The 25,661-nt window shown below is 50.5% G+C and overlaps 1 protein-coding gene across 2 annotated transcripts; it reads right to left on the minus strand.

Annotated features, from left to right (window-relative positions):
- Nucleotides 1-587: 587 nt before the first annotated feature.
- STRIP2 (striatin interacting protein 2) lies at nucleotides 588-24,422 on the minus strand. Of its 2 annotated transcripts, XM_071734272.1 has the most exons (19): nucleotides 24,351-24,422; nucleotides 24,131-24,265; nucleotides 23,823-23,943; nucleotides 23,437-23,505; nucleotides 23,229-23,335; nucleotides 22,984-23,111; nucleotides 21,985-22,179; nucleotides 19,950-20,173; nucleotides 18,659-18,724; nucleotides 17,879-17,942; nucleotides 16,389-16,460; nucleotides 16,034-16,108; nucleotides 15,264-15,361; nucleotides 14,621-14,747; nucleotides 12,425-12,525; nucleotides 10,012-10,078; nucleotides 6,589-6,693; nucleotides 4,471-4,675; nucleotides 588-962 (listed from the first exon to the last, which is right to left on the minus strand). In XM_071734272.1, exons 2-19 carry the CDS (start codon nucleotides 24,210-24,212, stop codon nucleotides 712-714), a joined length of 2,157 nt encoding a protein of 718 aa, XP_071590373.1. In that variant the 5' UTR covers nucleotides 24,213-24,265; nucleotides 24,351-24,422; the 3' UTR covers nucleotides 588-711. The 2 variants fall into 2 exon arrangements, with proteins under 2 accessions (XP_071590373.1, XP_071590374.1); XM_071734273.1 differs by lacking the exons at nucleotides 23,437-23,505; nucleotides 23,823-23,943; nucleotides 24,131-24,265; nucleotides 24,351-24,422 and having other exon boundaries at nucleotides 23,197-23,332.
- Between the last annotated feature and the right edge of the window lie 1,239 nt (nucleotides 24,423-25,661).

Raw genomic sequence — 25,661 nt, forward strand, 5'->3', positions numbered from 1 at the left:
CTACAAATGGTGAGTGAACAGAGTGGTAGAGAAAAGGGAGAATGGTGGAAAAAGTAGTGGATTCTTGGTGAATGACCCAAAAATTATCAGTTGTGGAAGCAAACCTCTCCAAGTTGGGTTGGATACAATCCCAGCAGCAGCAATGCCAGCCCAGGGGACTCCTTTGTCCAATCCAACCTGTCCCCTCTGGCTGAGCCTGTCCCAGACAGTGCCTCACATTTTATTTTCATCTTCACCAAGTGGTTTGTTCGTGGCAGGAGGGGGTTTGAAGCACTTCCTCAAACAGCCAGAAGGGAATAAATGAAAAGACATGAGGCACAGCATGGGGAGAGGTGAGAAAACCCCTCACAGCTGAGATACTCTTACAACAAACTTGGATGCTAAGAGACAGCCCTGGACTCAGAGCTCTCCTACTCTGGTGTTAATCTCCAGTAACAACCAGAACTGGTGTGACACTGTAACTGGGAACTCCAGGCAGGTCCAGTGACACTCTGTGGTCTCCAAGAACTCACAGGAAAGGGATGATCTCCAAAACCAGGGCAGTTGTTTGCTGTGAGGTGTAGGCAAAAAACCACCTGATCTCTTGGGAAAGATTCTCACTATTTATTCCCAGCTGTGCTTAAAAACACCCGAGCCCCAAACCACCTTCCTTTCCTCAGCCTTGTAGCACCTTGAGTTCTTTTTTTTTGAGGTGGGAGCGGGGTGGTGCTCTCACTGGTGGTGCAGCAGCTCCTCCCAGCGAATGGACTGGGAAAACACTTCCCGCTCCAGCCAGAGCTCGTAGGAATAGTGGAAATCCTCCGGGAGCTCCAGGCGCTGTCCCAGCACGCTCTGCAGACAGTTGTCCACCGGGGCAAACTCCCAGTCCTGAGGTTTGTCGTACCTCCGGCTGTTGAAAGCTTCGATGTTGGCTCTTAAAGTGCATTCTTCAGCCTGGAAATCCCAGGGTCTGGCATCAATATCTACATCGAAGAAGAAAAAAGACCAAAGAGTTGTAGAAAAAAGAAAAAAATAAAAAAAAAAACACACAACAAAACGCTGAGAAGGAAAAGAAACAGTGAAGGTTTTCACAGCAACCACGTCTGAATTGCCCAGAGTATTAGCCAGTCAGTTATTACTGATTATTTTCCCCATTTTGTATGCATTTTGGATTATATGGAAGGTGTTAAAATCACTTGTAATTAAGCAGAGTCAGAAAGCCTCCTATGGAAATGCAGTTATTTCTATAGGGTGGTTTAAGGACTCTCTGTAATTACCAAGCTCCTGCTTTTTACAGCAAGCAGGACTGAAAATCTCCACAGATGTGTGAAGCAGAGATTAAATGTATATGGCTAAAACCTGGTGAGCTCATTATAAGCTGCTGAACCCAAAGTTTCCTAAAATTTGGACAAATTTAACTATGAATTATGTTGAAAAGCTAATAACTGGCTGCAATAACCAGGAAACTCCAAACAGATAATATTGAGTAAACAGGAAAAAAAAGAGTATTTTGAAAGTTGATCTTTATGGGCTCTGAATCTGTAGAAAATGGTCTTTTGCTCCATAAAGGTTCAGTAAATTCACTTGGCAGAGCTCAGCAGTGCTCAGGGGAGGGAGAAAGGTCTGAGCTGAGTATTAACCCAGATATATGAAGATAAAAATAAACACTCCAGGAAAAAAAAAAACCTTCCAGATCATGTCTCAGAGAGCCAAGTGCTTCCCTGGCAAACTCTCCAGGTTAAGATGAGAGCAGAAAAATTGTGCACTCAAGTGTTGCATGATGTTGCTGATTTTGGGGGAAGCAGGACACCTTAAAATTCATTTTTTTTTCAATCCTGTCACCTAAATTCAGTTGTTATGGCAAAACCTTGCTGTAGGACAGGTGGCTGCCTGCTCCCTCCTGCTATTTTTAAGCATGTAGTGCTGGAGCTATTTAAGTCACCCAAGGCAGGGAGTATCCCCTAGCTGTATCCCAACAAAAACCCTGTGCTGTTTTCAATCCCCCAGGGAACAGTCAGCACATGGAAAAAGGCAGCAAGAGGACAGAAATCCCTCTAAAAGAAAGGAAGTCCCCAGTCCTCCCCAGTCTTTGTGCATCTGGGGAACTCCATTTGCCTTAAGAGTAAAATTAATTTCCTTTCAGTAAAATTTGGTTCTTCTGAATGAGGGTTGTAGTGGCAGCATGACTATCAAAAGCATGAAAAGTCTTAAAAAAATAGATTAAATCTTTTACATGTGAAATTAAACACCTTAACACAATTGTGATGTCTTCCTCACTCATTAAAAAGATGTTAGGCTTTTACCTCTTCTCTTATTAAACAGGAATGCTACCTCATTTCTCTACTTAATCCTCATTGAGAAGAAAAAAACAGAGCAAAAAAAAAAAACACAGAGCAAAAGTTTAGGACCATGTTATTAAGGGAACAAGATCTTTAAGGACTTTCTCTTGTCTGAACCTTCAGTTGTTGCAGCCAGGGGAGGTACTTACAAGGGAATATGAGGTTAACACATGAGGAACATCAGAAACTTCATGACCTCCCTCAAAAAAAAAAAATTACACATTTTGACCTCACACTGTTTAAACAGAGCAGCACATCAGGTTTGTGCTTCAGCTTAAGGATTCAGGGTATCCTCTGGGGTGAAACTGCTGCTGTTTCTCAGGTGTGAGCTGCCTGGAGAAGAGGAGGCTCCCAGTTGTCCTGGTTTGGGCCAGGAGAAAGGGGATTTTCTGCCTTGTGCTTTTGCTTTCAGCTCAGTCTCTTGTCAGGAGCTGCACTTGCTGAAATTCACAGCAAGTTTCTCAGGCAGTGGCTGCTGCTGGGACTGAGCCCACTCCATGGTTATAGTTACTGCTGGAGAATGGGCTGCAGAGCCAAGGACACTGCTCAGCTCTGAGGAACATTTTGCCCTCCAAAAGGAGAAAAGGAGTCAAGAGGTCCCACCTGAAACCCTCCTGTGGGGAGGAACAGACAAGAGAAATGACCAGAATTGACCAAACAGAGGATTCCATCCCATCCACCTCATCCTCAGGAGAAATTGGAGGGATCCCCAGGCTCAAACCCCTTCCTGCTTCCCCTTCTTCCCCTCTCCCTCTTTGCTTCAGCATCCTGGGAGGATTCCATCCCTTCCTCTGCCTCTGCTCCTGATCCATCCCAGCCTGAATCTGTGTGTTCCTGCCTCCAGCTCCCAACTGCTCCTGAGCCCAGGATTCCAGCCTGGACTTTCCCAGGGCTGCCCTGCAGCCTCAGTGGGGATGGGAGAGTTCTTGGGGGAAAGGGGGGAGGAACCTGGGATCCATTTTCCTGTAGATTTGTATAGATTTAGTCATTTTTCCTATTTCTCATTCCTGTTCCATTCAAGCTGTGTAGTTTAGTTCCCAACCCAGCAGTCTCTCTCCCTTATTCTCTCTCCTTCCTTTATCAGGGAGGGGAGGGGAATTAATAGGGAGCATCAGTTATTTGGTTTAATTGCCAGGACAGAGTTAAACCCTGACACCAGGTGAGCTTAGAGCAACCTTCCAATATCTGAAGGGGCTCCAAGAAAGCTGGGGGAAGGCTTTGGACACGGGGGGGTAGGGAGAGGAGAAGGGAAATGGGTTAAAACTTGGAGAGAAAGGGGAGATTGAGGTTGGAGATGGGGAGGAAATTCTGGAATTTGAGGGTGGGGAGAGCCTGGCCCAGGTTGTCCAAGGAAGTTGTGGCTGCCCCATCCCTGGCAGTGTCTCAGGTCAGGTTGGATGGGGCTTGGAGCCCCCTGGGCTGGTGGGAGGTGTCCCTGCCCATGCAGGGGTTGGGACTGGATGAGCTTTGAGGTCCCTTCCAACCCAAACCATTCCATGATTCTATCCTTCAGATTTTCCACAAACATTTTAGTGAATACCAGGACAGTTTAAGGGCTCAGTGCCTAAAATGATTTGGAAACACAAAAAGTGAAGGCCTGGCTCGTGGAAACTCTCACCTTGGAGACCCAAGCTGCCCATGTCCCATCCTTATCTGTTGTTCCCACTTTTCCTCGTGCAATTAATTTGTTCCCTCTTGATGGTGCTGAGCAGAGCAATAAAGTTATGAAAAAAATCCCCAATTTTGACCCAAACAAGTTAATTTCTTCCTCACAGGTTACAGACCAAATGCCAAAGTCCTTCTGTACCAATATCAACTCTGAATGAGGAGCAGAATTTAGGGGAGACCTAATTCTGATGTTAAGGGGGCTCCAAAGGAGATGGAGACTCCCTGTGTACAAGGAATCCCATGGACAAGGGGCAATGGGCACAAGGTGCTCCTGGGGAGATTCCAATTGGACACAAAAATAAAAATTTTCCCTCTGAGGCCAGTCAGACACTGGAATGGTCTCCCAGGGTGGATTCCCCCACTTTGGGAAGTTTGAAGTCTCAGCTCAGTGGGTGCTGGGACATCTCAGCTCAACAATAACACGAGGAGGGTTGGAGCAGCTGATCCTGGAGGTCCCTTCCCAGGTGACATTCCCAGAACTCACCATTCCCATAGGCCCAGTCGTCGTTCATGCGGTGCCGGACCTTCTGGTAAATGGCAGACATGGTTTTCATGTTGCTTTTCCTCCACTGCCTCCCCAGGTACTTGGTCTGGATTTTCAGCAGTTTGAGGACATAGAGCTGCATCATGGCCTGCTTCACCTTCAGAGCTCGTTTCAGTATTGGGGCTGACTTAAAGACCACCAACATCTGCCAGGAAACCAACACCAATTAACTCAGCCTGGGCAGGAACACCCCAGGGGTGCTGTCTGAGCAGCTTGGGGCACTGACACCTGGGAATCATCCACTCCAACCCCCCTGTCCCAGCTGGATCCCCCAGGGAACACATCCTGTTGGACTGGGGGATCTCCAGAGCTCCCTTCCAACCCTTCACATTTTTTGCTTCCCTGAAATCCCCATCCCTGGAGGTATTTGTAGCACTTAAAGAGCTGAGAAAGCATTAAGCAAACATGCAGAAAATGAACACATCATCTCATTTGCATCAGCTGGGCCTTCATTTACAAATGAGCAACAGGAGTGTAATGAACCCCCCTTCTCATTCTGATAAACCCCACATTCTGATACACTGCACACCCTGAGACAGATCCCATGGGAAAGCTTTGGTGGATTGTAGGATTTCATTAGGATATCCACCCATGAAATTGTTCCCTTGGATCAGAAGGACAAGGCCCACCAGGCAAGAGGCTTGGAGCTTTTGCAGCACTTCAGGCCAAAGGAAACCCCCCAGTTAGGGCTCAGCAAAACCAAGTGGCACTTTGGGACATGGTTTAGTGGTGGGGTTGGGCTGGGAGTTGATGACCTTAAGAGGTCTTTCCCAACCTTAATGATTCTGTGTCAACCCCTGTGGTTTGTAGCTCCTCTCATGGTGATTTTTATGGTCACCACCACGTTTTACACCACGAGGACATCACTGGGAGCCTGCAGGCTGTGGGGCAGAAAAATCCCAGATCCCAACCCAGACCTTCAGCACTAAATGTCTTCAGGTCCTTCAGCTGCTGCTGTTCCAACCATCTGGGCAGTGTCTGCTGGGTGAATCATGCCCTCCCCCTAAATTTTCTCTTTCATCTCTTTTAGCCAAAGTTTTGACTCAAATTTGTAAAAGCTAAATTTAGTTTATTTCCTTCAGCAAAATAACTGTCAGGTTCCCCAAGGTCATGATGTCCATCCTCACAGACTGTTCTACTCCAGAGAAAAAAACAAGACCAATGGGAAGGATTGGACTTGAGCTGTCCCTCCCTCCTACAGGTTTATCCTAAATTGAAGAAAATGAAGAGAAAAAAAACCCTATGGAACCACAGGATGTCAGGGGTGGGAAGGGAGGTGTGGAGATGCCCCAGTGCAACCCCCCTGCCCCAGCAGGATCCCCCAGGGCAGCCCACACAGGAACACATCCAGGGGGGTTTGGAAAGGCTCCAGAGAAGGAGACTCCACAACCTCTCTGGGCAGCCTGGGCCAGGGCTCCCTCAGCCTCACCCTCAACAAGTTTCTCCTGCTCATGCTGAGCTGGAACTTCCTCTCTTCTCCCTTCAACCCATTCTTCCTTGGCCTCTCCCTGGCCACCCCCAAAAAGAGATTGGCCCCTTCCTCTTGCCCCCCACCCCTCAGCTCTTGATGGACATTCAGCAGATCCCCTCTCAGCCTTCTCTTCTCCAGCCTCAACAGCCCCAGGCCTCTCACTCTTTCTTCCCAGCACAGATGCTCAAGGCAAACACCCCAAGCAGGTAGAACAAGAGTGTTCAACATAACCAAAACTTGCTGCAGGGGGCTAGAAAGTCACAGAAAGAAGTAATTATAATAAGTAATAATATTATTTAAGTATATATTAAGTTAATTTAATAACAAGTTAATATAAGTAATAATATTATAATATTATTTATCAAATAATAAGTATTATTTGGAGAAGAAAAAAGCATTCCTTCACTTAAGGCTCAATCTGCAAAAGAAAAATGCCAGATTATGAAGCAGCAGAAGCTGCAGCACAGCAAGAGGAACCTCTGAGCCAGGAGGCTGTGCTGAAACCTTGCAGCACAGAGCCAGGGACACACTCCAGGTACAACTCTGGCAGCCCATGGCACATCTCAGAGAGCTGGGACATCACCTACCATGGTCCTGGAGTGTTTCCACTTGGTCAGCTTGTTGAGGATCCTCAGCAAGTTGATGCAGGAGAATAAATTTCTCCAGCAGAACTGGTTGGTGTCTCCAGCTTCCTGCAGAACAGAGAAGGAAAAGCTTAACCCTGACAGCACAGAATCCTAGAACTGGCTGGGTTGGAAGGGACCTCAGAGCTCATCAAGTCCAACCCTTGATCCACTCCCACTGCAGTTCCCAGCCCATGGCACTGAGTGCCACATCCAGGCTCTTTGGAAATATCTCCAGGGATGGAGAATCCACCCCTTCCCTGGGCAGCCCATTCCAATGGCTGAGCACCCTCTCCAGAAAGAAATCCTTTCCTAATATCCAACCTAAACCTCCCCTGGCAGAGCTGAAGCTCTGCCAGGGGAGGTTTAGGTTGGATATTAGGAAAAAATTCTTTAATCCATGCCCTCTTGTCCCACTGATATCTGCCCAACCCCCCCCTGGCTCCAACCTCCTTTCAGGGAGTTGGAGAGAGTGATGAGGTCTCCCCTGAGCCTCCTCTTCTCCAGCCTCAACACCCCCAGCTCCCTCAGCCTCTCCTCAGAGGATCTGTGCTGGATCCCTTCCCCAGCCCAGTTGCCTCCTTTGGACCTGCTCCAGCACCTCAATCTCCTTCCTGAGCTGAGGGGCCCAGAACTGGACACAGGACTCAAGCTGTGGCCTCTCCAGAGCTGAGCACAGGGGCAGAATCCCTTCCCTGGACCTGCTGGCCACGCTGTTCCTGAGCCAGCCCAGGATGCCATTGGCCTTCTTGGCCACCTGGGCACACTGCTGGCTCCTCTTCAGCTTCCTGGCAATCCAGACTCCCAGCTCCCTTTCTGCCACTCTGTGCCCAGCCTGGAGCTCCCCATGGGGTTGTTGTGGCCAAAGTGCAGGACCCGGCACTTGGAATGTTGAACCTCATCCCGTTGGGATCAGCCCAACTCTCCAGTCTGTCCAGGTCCCTCTGCAGAGCCCTCCTGCCTTCCAGCTGATCCACACTTCCCCCCAGCTTAGTGTCATCTGCAGATCTGCAGCATCCAGCAGCATCCTCCCTGAGCTTTCCTTGTGCAGAAAATCTTTATTTTCCCTTTATTTTCCCTATCTGCACAAATCTGATTTCCCAGGGAGAGTGAGCAGTGGAGCCACCTCCTTGCTTGGGTTGTCATCAAGCCAACTTGATTTTTTGGGGGGAAAAACTTTGTTTTGGGGGGAAAACTCTCCTCTAAGACTCAGCTGTGACCAGTGTTTTAATTTGCAGTGAAGTTGAGAGTAAGAACAAAGATAAATCCCATCATTCCAGCATGGGAATTACCTTGTGTGGCAGATTTCTAGTTGTTGTTTACAGGCAGAAATCAAATTACAGCCCAGTGATCACCACAGCTTAGAAAACAGGGGGATTGTTAATTATATAAATTAATTCTTAAACTACCCCCATACTCAGAGGACTGATCACAGGCAAATTAAAGGAAATAATAGGAAATAAAAGGAAATAATAGGAAATAAAAGGAAATCACCCCCCAACACAGGTTGGTACACAGCAGCATTTACATCAGGAGGACAAGACTCCTCTCTAACAAAAATCCCCTCCAGCTTAAGTGCAGCTAATAAATTATTTTAAGTATTAGCTCAGTGTAAGCACCCTGAGCATAAATCTCCCCCGTGGCACATTTGAGCAATAATTCCACCACTCCAGGGATTTTCTTTCTGTCTCAGCAGCCCTGAGCACAGCAGAGGTGTCCCACAAAAAACCTCTTTGGGGGATGAGAGGGAAACCAAGTGCTGCTTCATTTATTAATGCACTTAAGGAAAGCTTCAGCCTTAACAGCAAAATCTGCAGCAAAATCTAAGCTGGGCATCCTCAGGAGGAGGGTTTGGGGATGACTCCAGGGAGCTCTTCCTGTCCATGTTTAATCCAGCTTGGAAATCAGATTCACTCCAGAAAATTCCCACCAGAAAAATGCTTTTGTTCTTAAAAGCAAGCACCAAACTTATTGTTGTAATAAGCTGGTAAAATGCCATGGCACACATCACCTCAACCAGGAAGATCTATTTGGTTTATTTTATTTATTTTACATCTATTAATTCTGGGATTTGGTAAAACCCAAACTGAGGAAATTCACCTTTCTGCCAGCAGGAGGCTGCTGCGCACAGGATGTCACCGGGATGTCACCGGGATGCCGGATCACTCCTGATCCATCCCAGCCTGAATCTGTGTGTTCCTGCCTCCAGCTCCCAACTGCTCCTGAGCCCAGGATTCCAGCCTGGACTTTCCCAGGGCTGCCCTGCAGCCTCAGTGGGGATGGGAGAGTTCTTGGGGGAAAGGGGGGAGGAACCTGGGATCCATTTTCCTGTAGATTTGTAGAGATTTAGTCATTTTTCCTATTTCTCATTCCTGTTCCATTCAAGCTGTGTAGTTTAGTTCCCAACCCATCAGTCTCTCTCCCTTATTCTCTCTCCTTTCTTTATCAGGGAGGGGAAGGGGATTAATAGGGAGCATCAGTTATTTGGTTTCATTGCCAGGGCAGTGTTAAACCCTGACAGCCCCCACAGGGTTAAATTTCACCCCCCACAGCAAGTTTTTATATAAATTTGATCATCTGGACTAATCAACTGACTGGAGGAACCTGCATCCCAGCAGAACACCAGAAGTGCTACAGATGAAATAAAACCAGTTTGGATTTCCTGGCTGACTGCTGCCATTGGGGGGGTTACTGAGCAACTCTGGTTTGTAGAAACTATGGAAAATCCTTCACTTTGATGGTTTTACCCTTTATATAACTACAGAGGGCAAGACAGATTAAAGATTTTAGCAGCCAGGCAACACCTCTGCCTTGACTACTCTTGCTCAGGCTCCTTCCTAATGATTCCAGCATCATTTAGGGTCTCTCCCTTCCCTCTTAATCCCAAAGCTTCCCCTTGCTCTGCACCCTGTCCAGCTCCAACTCTGCATTTGAATTATTGTAGTTTTTTTCAGCAGGAATGTCTCCTCTGTACTCCATTTATTCCCACAGCCCCTCCTGCTCTCTGCTTTCCATAATCCCTGTAGGGAATTTGGTTCATTCCTTTATCCACTGGCACCTTACAAAATGCAAGTGCTCAGAGCAATTCCAGCCTGGGAGGCAATGGCCTCTGGGCAAATCCTTTTTAAAAAGCAGCTTCTCTCATTTGGAGAGATGAAAGGGACACCTCCAAACCCAATTATTGTCTTGGGATGCACAACACTTCAGTCAGAATAGAAACAGGAGGAATTTTCAAGTCTGGAGGGGGGAAAAAAAAATTAATTTTGGAAAGCTTAGAGGTACAACGAAGGAAGACAGAAAAAAAAAATTATAAAAAAAATAAATATCTTTTCTCACCCTCTTGTATACAGCACTACTGGTTACAAGGACCCTTTCTGGGCTGCTTACCAAGCTTTCTGCTGTGAGCTCAGGCAAATCATAGACTGTACAGTGGGGATAATCCAGGATGGAAATGCTGGGGAAAAGAGGACAGAAAAGACTCAGTAAGAACCAGGTAAATATGAATCACAGAATTCCAGCTGGGAAGGGACCTCCAGGATCAGCTGCTCCAACCCTCCTCATGTTATTGCTGAGCTGAGATGTCCCAGCACCCACTGAGCTGAGACTTCAAACTTCCCAAAGTGGGGGAATCCACCCTGGGAGACCATTCCAATGTCTGACTGGTCTCAGAGGGAAAATTTTTCTTTTTGTGTCCAATTGGAATCTCCCCAGGAGCACCTTGTGCCCATTGCCCCTTGTCCATGGGATTCCTTGTACACAGGGAGTCTCCATCTCCTTTGGAGCCCCCTTGGAGCACTGGAACATCAGAATTAGGTCTGCCCTGAGCCTTCTCAAGGCTGAACAGATGCAGTTTTCCAGCCTCTCCTCATATTCCATGTGCTCCAGTCCTCTGATCATCCTCCTGACTCTTCTCTGGACCCTCTCCAACCTGTCCACATCCTTTTTGTACAGCAGGGCCCAAAACTGGATGCAGTTTTAAGATGATTTCTGTGATAACACCCAGCACTCTGCCACCTCTTCCTCCCCTGTGCCTGGGGCTTGAGCTGCAGAGGCAGAAGGAGTTTGGCTGGGTTGGAATCCTGGCTCCAGCAGCTGGTGCTGGGTTGGAATCCTGGCTCCAGCAGCTGGTGCTGAGTGGCTTTGCCTCTCTCCTGCTTTCCAGGCTGCACAGATGGGACCCAAATGGGCTCCCAGCCTCACTTCTCATCTGAGTGGAGCCCAGCATCCATTCCTCTTGGCTCCAAAGCACATCCTGAGAGCATTAATAAAGGACTCGAAGGATTTGGATCCATTTAGACATGACAGATTAGTTACTCATATTTAAAAAAAAGGAAAAAAACCCACCTATAAAACACAGGTTAAAATGAAGACATCTGATTACCAGCAAGAAAATTCACAGTGAGGGCAGTCAGGTCTTTCCAAGCCCTCCAAGCTTATTGCCTTTATGAAAGGAGGCAAGAAAAAAGAAAAAATATGGCTAAAATGTGACACACTGAGACATGCCCAGCTGTAAAGTGAAGCTCTTGCACTGCCACACAGCTGCAGCCTTTGCTGTTTTGTGGTTTCCAATCCAGCAGCTGAGCACTGAGCTGACCTGTGACAATCCCTGAGTCAGGGGTAAGACCCCCTGATGAAGACCCCAAGGTTGGGAGATCCCCTAAACCAGGTTTTTTTTAACACGTGTGCCCAAAAAGGGCTTGTCAGCCCCCAAGGCCAGCTGCTCCTCACTCTCTCACATCCATCTTAATCCCAAAACTGGAAGTGCAGGGGAGCTCAGAGGGAGCCAGCTCAGGACCAGCAGCACCATCCTTGGACTGGCATCACTTCTGATCCTTTCTGTTGTGGCATCACAGAACAGGGATCCATAAACCTGAACTTGATCAAATCTTGCAATCTTTTTGTAAGGCAGTGCCTGACATTACTGCTGCTCTGGGCTGGGCTGGATCAGAGCATCCAGCTGCAAACCTCACCTCTTTTCACAGGGCTCTATCCTGCCTGTGAAACTCCAGCAGAAAGCAGATGAGAGAGCTCAGTGCTCCAGAGAGAGCTCAGCTTCCCTCCTTTCTTAGGTGCCTTTAAAGCACAGGACCAAAAGTGGATAAATCTTCACCAGCAAGAGCATTAAAACTTTATTTTCTATCTTTCCATCCGTGCCTTCCCACACATACAGAGCCCATAACACACAGGAGACAAAGCAGCCTACACACAAGGCTCAAAAGCAACAAAAAGAGCATCAAGGAAAAGGATTTTTGCACCATTCTAACAACATTCTTCTGTGGCACTCTCCTCCAAATGAGGAAATCCTACCCAGCCCAGAACTGTGCTATTTCAGTTCTTATTGTGCTGATCCAACCAGCCCCTGCCCAAACTCCAAATGGGGCTGGTGCCTCTTCCTCAAACCAGAAGTGAAAGCACTGGCAGCTCTGCAAAACCCAGAGAAGTCAGGAAAAAGCCATAAAAAGTGGAAAAAAACCCTCTAAAAGGCTCTGCTCCATCAAGGCTTTTGGAGGCTGTGGCTCTGGACTGTTTCCCCATAAAGATTAAAAATTCTACAGTCAGCAAGGGAGATGTCTCTGGGTATTTTAGTAGTGAATAGGAGCCTGGGAACCCCTGGGAACCCCCAAGCCTGTTCTTATTAAGCAGAAGGGATTTGCTCCCCTCCAGTGGATTCCTGTAGGGGACAACACGTTGCCCCAAACCTGTGCCAGGGACCAGAGGAGGAAACCCAGCAGATAGAAAGGTTTCCCATGCACAAAACCTCTCTGCCCCATCATTTTCTCTTGCCCAGAAGTGGCTGTACCTGTTTTTGGCAGTGATATAAGACAGGATGTTCTGGTTGAAGAACTTCAGGATCAGTGGGATGCAGTTGGCAAACACCAAATGTTGGGACACGTACTCAAACTGAGGAAGAGAAGGGAAAAGGGGTCAGTGGGAGCAGCACCTGGGAATGGAAACCCATTCCCAGCCAAAAAGCAAAGCAGACTTCATGGTTTGCTCTAAACACCCTGCAGCCCATCTTCCCCTTGCAGAACTCTGCTGTACAGGGCTTGCATCTGGCCTGGTTTGGGCCAGGAGAAGGGGGATTTTCTGCCTTGTGCTTTTGCTTTCAGCTCAGTCTCTTGTCAGGAGCTGCACTTGCTGAAATTCACAGCAAGTTTCTCAGGCAGTGGCTGCTGCTGGGACTGAGCCCACTCCATGGTTATAGTTACTGCTGGAGAATGGGCTGCAGAGCCAAGGACACTGCTCAGCTCTGAGGAACATTTTGCCCTCCAAAAGGAGAAAAGGAGTCAAGAGGTCCCACCTGAAACCCTCCTGTGGGGAGGAACAGACAAGAGAAATGACCAGAATTGACCAAACAGAGGATTCCATCCCATCCACCTCATCCTCAGGAGAAATTGGAGGGATCCCCAGGCTCAAAGCCCTTCCTGCTTCCCCTTCTTCCCCTCTCCCTCTTTGCTTCAGCATCCTGGGAGGATTCCATCCCTTCCTCTGCCTCTGCTCCTGATCCATCCCAGCCTGAATCTGTGTGTTCCTGCCTCCAGCTCCCAACTGCTCCTGAGCCCAGGATTCCAGCCTGGACTTTCCCAGGGCTGCCCTGCAGCCTCAGTGGGGATGGGAGAGTTCTTGGGGGAAAGGGGGGAGGAACCTGGGATCCATTTTCCTGTAGATTTGTAGAGATTTAGTCATTTTTCCTATTTCTCATTCCTGTTCCATTCAAGCTGTGTAGTTTAGTTCCCAACCCATCAGTCTCTCTCCCTTATTCTCTCTCCTTTCTTTATCAGGGAGGAGATGGGGGATTAATAGGGAGCATCAGTTATTTGGTTTAATTGCCAGGGCAGTGTTAAACCCTGACAGCATCCCACCCAGCAACTCCCACCAGCTGGAAAAATATTTGCCATAGAGTGGGGACACAAACTTTATGACAAAAGTGTAGGAATAGCTGCAAATAATGACTGCAGTGAAGCTTTAAGGTAAAAATCTATGGCAAAAGAAGGAAGAGGGAAGGAGGAGGTGTAGCTAGTACAGAAGAAAATACAATAATTCACAGAATCAGAGCTGGAAGGGACCTCCAGAGATCGTCCAGTCCAAGCAGCAGCATCCAGGGCACATTACCCAGCCCTGCATCCAGGGGGGGTTTGAATATCTCCAGAGAAGGGGACTCCACAACCTCCCTGGGCAGCCTGGGCCAGTGCCTTGGCACCCTCCCAGCAAAGAAGTTTTTTCCTGATGTTTCAATGGAACCCCCTCCCTTGACTTTCTGTCTCTGCTTCTTTTGATGCAGCCCAGGACCTGCTTGGTTTCTGGGCTGTCAGCACACACTGAGAATCCTAGAATCCTGGAATTGGCTGGGTTGGAAGGGACCTCAGAGCTCATCAAGTCCAACCCTTGATCCACTCCCACTGCAGTTCCCAGCCCATGGCACTGAGTGCCACATCCAGGCTCTTTGGAAATATCTCCAGGGATGGAGAATCCACCCCTTCCCTGGGCAGCCCATTCCAATGCCTGATCACCCTCCCTGCAAAGAATTCTTTCCTAATATCCAACCTAAACCTCCCCTGGCAGAGCTTCAGCTCTGCCAGGGGAGGTTTAGGTTGGATATTAGGAACAAATTCTTTAATCCATGCCCTCTTGTCCCACTGATATCTGCCCAACCCCCCCCTGGCTCCAACCTCCTTTCAGGGAGTTGGAGAGAGTGATGAGGTCTCCCCTGAGCCTCCTCTTCTCCAGCCTCAACACCCCCAGCTCCCTCAGCCTCTCCTCAGAGGATCTGTGCTGGATCCCTTCCCCAGCCCAGTTGCCTCCTTTGGACCTGCTCCAGCACCTCAATCTCCTTCCTGAGCTGAGGGGCCCAGAACTGGACACAGGACTCAAGCTGTGGCCTCCCCAGAGCTGAGCACAGGGGCAGCTCCTCATGGAAAAACCTCCCAGGAAAGATCTTTTGGGATTGGATCTATCAGGACCATCAGCTCCAGCTCAGCCCCTTCTCTCTGCTCACCTGGTAGATGTGGTTCAGCTTGAGGTGTTTGAGGAGCAGCAGCAGCAAAGCTGAGATGCTCTTCACAATGATCTCTTTGTGTCTGTTCACATCCATCCCCAGCTTCATGCTCTGAAGAACAGTGATGCTGGGTTGGAGGGAAAAAAAAACCAACAGCAGGGTGGGTACTGAGGCAAGAACCAAGGAACTGTTGAGTTTTTATTCATCTGGACAGCTCTACAGAAACTGAGATCTTCACTTCCCTCCAGGGCTCTCACTTCCCTCCCCTCCTGTCTGGTGACACCAAAATGCATTAAAAAAAGGGAAAAAAAAAATGCTGATTGCTCTCCCTCAGCAATTCTGGGAGAGTGGGACACCTCCCAGGTCTGGGACACCTACCACACCTTCAAGGATCTTTATGATTTATGTCACTGAGCATCATTCCAGGGTTTGGGTCACTAAGCCAGCAGAGAACAGTGACCACCAACCCCTCTGGAATTGTCACACTCCTGAAAAACCAGCTCTGCTCCAGCAGCACGAGGAGTTTGCACCTCTCCAAAGAGATCTCCCCCATCTGGACAAATCTAAGGGCAAACCCCAACTCTCCTGCCCAGTCCAAGACTTGCTGGCCAAGCCAAGAGGGTTGGTGGCCCCGGGGACTCACGGCATCTCCTCGGGCAGCACATCAGCCAGGATGTTGATGGAATCAGTCTTGGCTTTGGAGGTGGGAGCTGCAGCAAGGAGAATCTTCAACAAAGCTATCTGCAGGGAGAACAGGCATGGAGGGGCATCCCCAGGATGAGGGGTTTGTTCCTTGGCCCATATTTCCCCCAAAATCCTATTTTCTGACCAGACATGGAGAGGGATGCTCCCAGGAAGAGGGATTTGTTCCTTGGCCCATACTCCCTACACATCCTATTTTCCAAGCAGGCATAAAGGGATGTTCCCAGGAAGAGGGGTTTGTTCCTTGGCTCATATCCCCCCCCACACAAATCCTATTTTCTGACCAGGCATGAAGGGGGATGCTCCCAGGAAGAGGGATTTGTTCCTTGGCCCATACCCCCCAAAAATACTATTTTCTGAGCAGGCATAAGGGGATGTTCCCAGGAAGAGGGGTTTGTTCCTTGGCCCATATATCCCCCCATATCCTATTTTCTAACCAGGCATGGAGAGGGATCCCCAGGATGAGGGATTTGTTCCTTGGCCCATATCACTCCCATAAATCCTATTTTCTGACCACTGACCCATCTTCAACATCTGCACCTGATCCTCTGAATCCTTCCTCTTCCACTGCACTTTCCACCCAACCCTGCTCTGCATTCCCACCAAAATATCCCAAACCAAGTCCTGAACACCCCCCAGCTTTGCAGCTCCCACTTTGTGCCCATTCCCCACTCAAAAACTCTTTTTTACTTAGAAGAAGCAGAGATTTACCATGTACTGGGGGAGGTTGTACAACATTGCTCTGTACAGGACCTCACAAGGGGTTTCTTGGACTTCTTCTTCCCCCTAGGACAGAGAAACATCAGAAAAAAGGGGAAAATTATTTCAGGTCCATCCTCTTGAGCTGTGTTGGTCACTTCCATATAACCCAGCTTGAGGACTTAACCATGGCCATAGCTGCCCCAGGCCTTTCTCCACTGCTACATTTGATCAAGAGATGAAATTCTAGAAAAAAAAAAGAGCATCTAAGGTGTGTCCTAAGGGCTACAGAGACCAAGTGGATTCCTGTGACATTTTGGGAACTTTCCACCCATCTGTGGAGTGATGGGGAGCAGCAACTCCTTACCAAGGACATGGGGCACTTCTCCAGCTCCTCCTCGTTCTTGATCTGGACATCTGAGATGGAAATGTACTTGTGCTGGGAAAACACACAGAGAGAGGCAAAGCAACATCACAGCTGAAGGATGAAACCCTCAGTGAGGACATTTCCTGATTTCAGGAATATCTGAGTTAGGTGAAGAGATGACAGCAGATCCATGGAGAACCTTTCCTCTGACACCTAACAAGAAGGGACCCCCTTGCTCCAGCCCATCCCTGTGTTTCACCCAGAGGTCAGACAGAGTTCCCACACCTCATACCAGGGTTATCCATCCCCTCCAAAGCTGTCCAGACCTTCCCTGGATTCATCAAACCAACTTCCAAAGGCAGAGGGAGCAGGAGCTCTGCCTGCAAGCCCTGGTAGAGCCCAACTGGAGAGGAGCAGGAGACTGAGCTGCTGTGTGTCCTGGTTTGGGCCAGGAGAAAGGGGATTTTCTGCCTTGTGCTTTTGCTTTCAGCTCAGTCTCTTGTCAGGAGCTGCACTTGCTGAAATTCACAGCAAGTTTCTCAGGCAGTGGCTGCTGCTGGGACTGAGCCCACTCCATGGTTATAGTTACTGCTGGAGAATGGGCTGCAGAGCCAAGGACACTGCTCAGCTCTGAGGAACATTTTGCCCTCCAAAAGGAGAAAAGGAGTCAAGAGGTCCCACCTGAAACCCTCCTGTGGGGAGGAACAGACAAGAGAAATGACCAGAATTGACCAAACAGAGGATTCCATCCCATCCACCTCATCCTCAGGAGAAATTGGAGGGATCCCCAGGCTCAAAGCCCTTCCTGCTTCCCCTTCTTCCCCTCTCCCTCTTTGCTTCAGCATCCTGGGAGGATTCCATCCCTTCCTCTGCCTCTGCTCCTGATCCATCCCAGCCTGAATCTGTGTGTTCCTGCCTCCAGCTCCCAACTGCTCCTGAGCCCAGGATTCCAGCCTGGACTTTCCCAGGGCTGCCCTGCAGCCTCAGTGGGGATGGGAGAGTTCTTGGGGGAAAGGGGGGAGGAACCTGGGATCAATTTTCCTGTAGATTTGTAGAGATTTAGTCATTTTTCCTATTTCTCATTCCTGTTCCATTCAAGCTGTGTAGTTTAGTTCCCAACCCAGCAGTCTCTCTCCCTTATTCTCTCTCCTTCCTTTATCAGGGAGGGGAAGGGGATTAATAGGGAGCATCTGATATTTGGTTTAATTGCCAGGGCAGAGTTAAACCCTGACACACTGACTGAGGAGCCTCAAACTCCTTCCAACTCCTGTCCCACAAATATGGGGGTGAGACTTGATCCCCTGCAACCCCTCTGCACCTCTTGGCCAGTGATTTTATTTTATTTTTTCCCTTCCATGAGATGCCCATGGGTCTGATCCCACCTCAGAGCATCTGCTGAGTGGCAGGATGTGGTCAGAAAGTCTGAGTGCTGCTCAGAAAGGTTTTCTGAGCTTTTTCATGCAGGTGCCATGCATGGAACCCCCTCTTACCTGCTTCAGTGTCTTCACACTTTCGTGGATGGGTCGTGGCAGCCCTATCAGGGTCTCGGTGTCTCTGTGGGGGATGAGAGAGGGCTGGGAGGAAGAGCTGGCTTGAACACTTCCATGCCATGCAAGGTCAAAAAAAAAAGGGAGCCTGGAGCCTGATGAATCCACTGAACGCATCCCCAGAGGGGTCAGGAATTGGGAGAGGAGTTGGTGGGAGCTGCTTTGCCACCCAGAAAAGCTGCACCTGAGAGGGGTGACCTCAGGGGGAAGATTTGGGGTGAAATCAGGACCCTGCATGGTGTCAGCTTCAGCTCAGCACTGCCCCTAAAACCAAACAAGGGGCCCAGGCACCCACAGCTTGATTTAGACACAACCTGGGTCATGTTCTGTGGGTACCACCTTGTCCCAACTCCCTCCCACAGCATTCAAGTCTCTGGCTTGGGCTAGAGGTCACTTATTCCAAGCTAGGTCTGATTTTTAATAGAAAGAGGTCCCTGGAGATCAGCATCTCCTAGAATGTATTTTTATAACACCAAGAGTCCTGCTGCAGCCCCAGGGAAATCCAGCCCTGGGCCCTCATCATCCTCAGGATGCCCGAGGTTGGTTGAGGGGAGAAAAACTCAAAAAGAAAAACGGAGAAAAACTCAAAAAGAAAAATGGAAAAAAACTCAAAAAGAAAAACTGAGAAAAACTGAGCCCTGGGGACACCTCCCAGCAGTTCAGCTGCCCTGATGGCAGCTCCAGGACAGATTTTGTTGGATCTGCACAGGTAACAACACTCACTGGCCCAGTGTGAATCCGATGAATTTGTTCCTGCTGGCTTCCAGGAAATGCTCAATGTCCTTCTGTCTGATGGAGCAGCAGAGAAAAAAAAACAAGGAGAAGGTTGGAAAATGGGAGAGACACCAGATCACAGCCTGCACTGCTCAGAAAGGACAACAAGAACCTTTCTAGGACTGATTTCCAGAGGTCTTAACAGCACCAGGTTAGAGCCACCATTGCTCTCACTGCCTGAGAATCATGTGAACCAAAATAATTTCTGTTTGCTGTGGAGCTTCCTGGGAGCAGGCAAATAATTTGAGATGAGTTCTCTGCAACCAGCACCTTTTTTTCCACCTTCTGTGTTGCCAGCACTTGCATCTTCCAGCAGCATCTGCTCACTTTGAGCAAACAAATGCTGTCCCTGCAGTCTGGCAGAGCCCATGCTGCTCCAGGAGCTGCTCCACCATGTCCCACCTTGGGCATCTTTCATGAGAACTGCTCAGGCTCTCAGCCCTAGAAGAAGGACAGGAACCAGGAGCCAGGGCTTTCACTGGCAGAAAGAAATCCAGGTGGATTTTCAGGCATCAGCCAAGAAAAATAACCCTCATTTGGAGTACCATGGCACTGCCTGTGTGGAGACCCAGGTGGGAAACCAGTTCTTGCTGTGTCCCTTCAAGGAGGGGCCTGGAGGGACACACTTAACTCTCTCACTGCTCCCATATCAAAAAAAAGATGTATTTGCTTCCATTTTTTAAAGATAATGGATTAAATCCATGATTTGGATCAATAGCAAAATCTCACATAGATCAGAGAGGGAAAGGGGCAGAGTTTTCCACCTTTTTTTCCTAACACTCCCCTATCTCACGTGTAGCAGAACTGGTCTCAGGAAGGGAAGGCCCCAACTCCTTTATCCTGAGATGTTTTTCTCCTGTTTTTCATCTCAGAGAAAAGCCTCTCAACAAGGCTTCATCTGGCAACACACCAGTCCCACTCAGCCATCCTTAACCAGTTCCCAAGCCTGAGGTCCACTGGTTCTAGCTGGGAAAGCTGCCCCTGCTCCCAGTCACTCCAGCACAACCTTCCAGCTCCTTCCCAGCACAACCTGGGATGTCCACAATGGGACAGTCACTGATCAACCAAACTTGGCCACACTTGGTTTGTAAAACCTGGGGAAGAGCTCAGAGAAGCCCAGAAAGGACCAACCAAGACAAAAAAAAAAGAAAAGGAGTCCCCAACAAACTTCCCACAGCCTGCACTGAACCCCAGGAGGGGTTGGGCTGGGGAGCAGAGCAGTGACCCCAGAGGGTTTTACCTGACTTTGGGGGCCCAGGGGAGCCCTTTGGGGAAGGACACCCTGTCAATGGGTGGGTGCTGAGCAGGCATCACGGGGATCATCGTGTCCCTCTCCATCAGGTCCAGTTCCCCCTCAATCCCACTGTCCACATCATCATTCTCCTCTTCATCAGCTCCCCCTTCATCATTCTTGAAGGGGTCTCTCTCGTTGTAGATATCCAAACTGTCTTGTTTCACCAGGGGCTGCAGCAGGAGGGAAAAGAGGAATTCAAATGATGCCCTGGGTTTTATTTCCCACCCAGCTGCTGGCACCAGACCTCTCCATCCTGGAAGGACCAAGCTTCCAGATGTCCCTCAGGGGAGGATTTCCTTCCCAGCTCTTGCCTGGACAAGGAGCAGCCCTCTCTGAACCTCTGACCTTGCTGTTCCAGGAGGTGTCACTCATCTTCCAACTTCATTTTTGGTGCTGCCATCCAGCACCTCTACCACACCAAAAAAAAAAAAAGCATTATCACCCTTGGACTGCAACACAGCAACTCCATGAGAGGAGCTAAAAAAAGAGGAGCTTGCTGGGAGCACTTTGCTCCTTGGTGCTTATCAGGCCTCAGCCACGGAGTCAGGATGTGCTCCAGGTCAAACACATCATGGGGCTGAGCTGCTGGAACTGAAAAACTGAGCAACTGGGGGATGAAAAACTGAGCCAGCAATGTGTGCTCACAGCCCAGAGACCCCCCATGTCCTGGGCTACATCCCCAGCTCTGGGGAGCCCCCCCTGGGGTAAAGCTGTGTCCAGCTCTGGGGTCCCCAGCAGCAGAAGGACACGGAGCTGTTGGAGCCAGTGCAGAGGAGGCCCTGGAGCTGCTGGGAGGGCTGGAGCAGCTCTGCTCTGGAGCCAGGCTGAGAGAGTTGGGGGTGTTGAGGCTGGAGAAGAGAAGGATCCCATGGGGAGACCTTAGAGCACCTTCCAGTGCCTGAAGGGGCTCCAGGAAAGCTGGGGAGGGACTTGGGACAAGGGCCTGGAGGGATGGGACCCTGCGAGGGGGAAGGGTTTGCAGCTGGGAGAGGGGAGATGGAGAGGAGATCTTGGGCAGGGAGGGAGGGAGGGAGGGAGAAATTGTTTGGGGTGAGGGTGCTGAGCTTTAGAACCAGGTTGCCCAGGAAAAGAGTCTCTGCCCCATCCCTGGCAGTGTTCAAAGCCAGGTTGGATGGGGCTTGGAGCAATCTGGGAGGGAGGTGTCCCTGCCCATGGCAGGGGGGTTGGAATGAGCTGAGCTTTCAGTTCTCTTCCAACCCAAACCATTCCAGGATTCTGTTTCTTGGGCAGGGAGGGAGGGAGGGAGAAATTGTTTGGGGTGAGGGTGCTGAGCCCCTGGGTGCCCAGGTTGCCCCCAGAAGCTGTGGCTGCCCCATCCCTGGAGGGGTTGAAGGTTGGATGGGGCTTGGAGCCCCCTGGGCTGGGGGAGGTGTCCCTGCCCATGCAGGGGTTGGGACTGGATGAGCTTTGAGGTCCCTTCCAACCCAAACCCTTCCAGGATTCCATGCTCATTAACTCAAGAGCATTAATTAGGGTTGTCTCATCCCTGGAAGCTTTCATGGACACCTTGGATGGGGCTTGGAGCCCCCTGGGCTGGGGGAGGGGTCCCTGAGCATGCAGGGGTTGGAACTGGATGAGCTTTGAGGTCCCTCCTAACCCAAACCATTCCCTGATTCTATTTCTTGGGGAGAAATTCTTGAATTTGAGGGTGTTGAGACCCTGGCCCAGGTTGTCCAAGGAAGCTGTGGCTGCCCCAGCCCTGGCAGTGTCTCAGGTCAGGTTGGATGGGGCTTGGAGCCCCCTGGGCTGGTGGGAGGTGTCCCTGCCCATGCAGGGGGTTGGGACTGGATGAGCTTTGAGGTCCCTTCCAACCCAACCCATTCCCTGATCCTATGAAACCGGAGAACAGAGGAGCACCTGGGGACATGGGGCAACCCTCCTGAGCAGGGGCTGCTCCTTGAGCTGATGATGGAGAAGCTCCCTGGGCCCTGCCCCAGCCCCAGGAGGTCCCAGCTCTCACCCTGCGGCTGCGGTGCCCGCGCTGCTTCTGCTGCTGCTGCTGCTGCTCCAGGAGCTCCAGGGAGCAGGCGGGAGGGGAAGCAGCTCGCATGCTGCTCATCACCTGGATGCTGTCCTCTGGCAGGGGGGGCAGCCCCAGCTCCTCCCTCTTCCTCACCTTCATCATCTGCAGGGCTTCAAATCCACCCAGCGTGAACTAGAGACCAAGGAGAGAGGTGAGGAAGAGAGAAGCAGAAATCCCACCGGGACCCCGCAGCTCTCCCTGGGGGGGGAGCAGCAGTTTTTGGGGTCATCACACTGGAAGTTTTGAGGATGAAGACACCATGGCACTGGTTTGCTTTCCAGGCTTCTCCCCACCCACCCCGTGGCCTCTGCGTGGCTCAGCCCATCCCATCCCCATCCTAGAAGAAACTGGATTTTTTCAGCTTGAGACATCCTAAATGGCCTCATTACAGCTGGATTGACCTGCGAGGAGCATCCAGGCTGCACTACTCCCCAGATATCAGTTTTTGGAAAAAAGGAAGGGTTTGCACCCACCAGAGCAGGAGCAGAACCTTCAAGTGTGTCAGCACTATTCCCCAAATGACCAGTTTATGGGAAAAAGGAGGGGTTTGCACCCACCAGGAGCACCTTCCAGAGCAGGAGCAAAACCTTCTTCATGGGGAAGTTTATGGGAAAAGGAAGGGTTTGCACCCACCAGAGCAAGAGTAGAACCTTCAAGTGTGTCAGCACTACTCCCCAGATATCAGTTTATGGGAAAAGGAAGGGTTTGCACCCACCAGAGCAAGAGCAGAACCTTTAAGTGTGTCAGCACTACTCCCCAGATACCAGTTTATGGGAAAAAGAAGGGTTTACACCCACCAGAGCAAGAGTAGAACCTTCAAGTGTGTCAGCACTATTCCCCAGATATCAGTTTATGGAAAAAAGGAAGATTTGCACCCACCAGAAGCACAACCTTCTTCATGGGGAAGTTTATGGGAAAAGGAAGATTTGCACCCACCAGGAGCACCTTCCAGAGCAGGAGCAGAACCTTCTTCATGGGGAAGTGTGGAGCATGGCCACTGCAGAACTTGGTCACCATGGTAAAGAGCAGAAGAGCAAAGGGTTCTTCAGTGTGCACAGGGAAACCTGGAGGAGAGAAAAACCAGGAGCAGGTTCAGAGCAGATCCCCCCTCCCTGAGGTCTCCTCACCACTACAGCACAACAAAAAGACCTCCTCAGAGCACAAGGAACTCTGTGGCTCACTCAGCTCCATCCTGAAGGTCTCCCGACTCGTTTTCCACTCGGAGGGATCCGTTTCCCGCTCCACACGGATGTTCTCCACCAGCAGGTACATGACACTGAGCAGCACCCTGCAGCAGACAGCAGGGCAGGGAGGTGACACTGCCAGCCAGAGGCCACTTTGTCCCCAGAAGCCTCCACCCAAGCTGTTAGGGGGGAACTGAGGCTCTACCTGAGCTCCGTGCTGTCAGCCAGGGAGATGGCTGGCTTCCTCAGGGCACTGCTGCAGGCCTGGCTGTTGCTGGGGACAAAGGGGACAAACTCAGCACCAGACACCAGGCAGGGGCTGCTCCTCACCCCCACCCTCCAACCTCCATCAGCAGGTGGTGGAAAAACCAGAGTGGGGGAGATGCTGTGGCTGTGATACCTCCCTGGTCCTCTGTAGGAGGAGGGAGGTGAAGGAAGGGTGGAAGGAAGGGTGAAGGAAGGGTGAAGGGTGAAAAGGATGAGGAGAGGGATGAAGGAGGGTGAGGAGGACAGGGAGAGAAGGTGAAGGCAAAGAGAAAGAATGAGATGAAGAAAAGACAAGGAAGGGGAGGGCAGTGGAGGTCCTCTCACTCAATCTCCATGTTGAGGAGCTCCAGGAAGGCTGTGAAGGTTCCCAGCTGGTAGAGGAGGAAGCTGTTGTGTCGAGACCAGTACAGGACATCACCTTCATTATCACAGTCCCCAAAGACACCTGGTCAGACCCAGAGGGAGGTACTGGTTAGGGAGGAATTACCTTTGAACCTCACTGGACATCCTGGAGCATCCCAGGAAGGAGCTTCACTCCATGGCACAGCACCAGAAGGTTTCTCCCAGCCCCTCATGCTGAAGCCAGGCCCAGATCCATTCCCACACCCAGGCAGGGTTGATGTGGCCCTCACCCTGTGCCAGGTAGAGGATGGCCCGTGCTACTTTGAGCCTCCTGTCCCTGTTGACCACCTCCAGCCCATCCAGCAGGTGCATGACGTAGGCTTTCTGCTGAGCCCCAGCCAGCTCCAGCCACCTCCTGCCCTGCACTGGAAAAGAGAGATGAAAACCAGGCAGATGCTTCCCCCAAAAGGTCCCACCCTGACCCAGGGGTGCTGAGCCCAGAGCTGGTACCTTGAGTGTGAAAATCCTCCTCGAAGCATCTCCTGTTGGTGCTGAGCTCGGGCTCCTCGGTGTAGCTGTACAGCTCTGATGGAGAAAGGGGTCAGCAGGGACCCAGTTCCACCCTCCTCCTCCTTGCCAAAATCCCTGTGGGACCCTGAAACTTCCCTACACAACTGAGGAGCCGTGGGGCAGAGACCTCAACTCATCCCTGAGGTCCCAAGGGCATCTTGGAGCCACCCAGTGCCACCAAATCCATCATTTTCATCCCCGTGCTCCCACAGCCACGGTGCTGGAGCTCTATTTGTAATTTCATAGGTGTTTGGCTGTTTTTTTTTTTTTTCAGGAGCTTTGGGAATTTTTTTGTCCCAGTTAAACCAGTTTGCAGAGGGAGGGATGGCAGGAGCACCCAGGCAAGACCCTCAGTGACTTCACACCCAAGAGCTCAGATGTTTAGGGACCTGCAAACAGGGGCTGGACCCAGAGGGACACCACGTGCCTGCTCCTACCTAACCCCTGCTTGTCCCTATACAATTCCTATAGGTCCTGCAGCACTGAAACAGCCCTGTGAGGGAGCAGGAAGGATCACTTGAAGAAAAAAATGTGCTTTAGCCCAGGCAGCTCCTGCAGCTGAGCCATGCAGAGCTAAAAATAAGCCCTTTGCTGGTCGAGATACTCTGGGGACAACAAAGTCCACGGGGCAGAAGCAGCCAGAGCCCGGGCCCAGGCCTGGCCCCATGGTGACACCCAATAAAAGGTGACACTGCCCAGCCCAGGCCGTGCCACTGGGCATGACATTTGTCCTCCCACTGCTGTCATCACACCCCAGATAATTCAGAGCACGGGGTCACCCCTGTGTCCTCACACCTCCCTTGCTGCTCGTCCCCGGGGAGCGAGCAGCTCTCTATTAATAAACCCCTACAGCCCCAGGGATGATCCCACCCGGGATCCATCCCCCCTCCCACTGGCCCTATTATTTCCCGAGGTCTAATTTAATTTTTTTTTTGCTTGTTTTTTTCCTCCTCCTCCTTTAGGGGCACCTCTGAGGAGCAGCAGAGCTTCACCTGCTAACTCGGAGCCGTGGCTGTCGGTGTCTCCGTACTCGAACTCCAGGTTGGGACAATCCAAGGAGCCCTGCAGGGAGCAGGATGGGGTCAGGGGGATGGAGGAGGGGGACAGGGATATTTTGGGAGGCAGGACAGCTGCCAGCACCCTCAGCCCATCCGTGAAAAGCTCCTCCAGCAGCAGGTTCTGCATGGATGGTCTTGACAGTGGGCTGGAGAGGGGATGTCTGCTTAAAATACGGTGGAAATTTGGAAGGTG

Source organism: Heliangelus exortis, chromosome 1 (assembly GCF_036169615.1).
Source record: "Heliangelus exortis chromosome 1, bHelExo1.hap1, whole genome shotgun sequence".
Lineage (NCBI taxonomy): Eukaryota > Metazoa > Chordata > Aves > Apodiformes > Trochilidae > Heliangelus > Heliangelus exortis.

Coding starts and splice junctions, on each gene's coding strand:
- STRIP2 (XM_071734272.1), bottom strand. CDS start 24,212: ATGCACCTGCTGGATGGGCTGGAGGTGGTCAACAGGGACAGGAGGCTC. Junction 23,506..23,822: donor CTCCTCAACATGGAGATTGA/GTGAGAGGACCT, acceptor CTTTGTCCCCAG/CAACAGCCAGGCCTGCAGCA. Junction 22,180..22,983: donor TGCTCTGGAAGGTGCTCCTG/GTGGGTGCAAAT, acceptor CTTGGTCTCTAG/TTCACGCTGGGTGGATTTGA.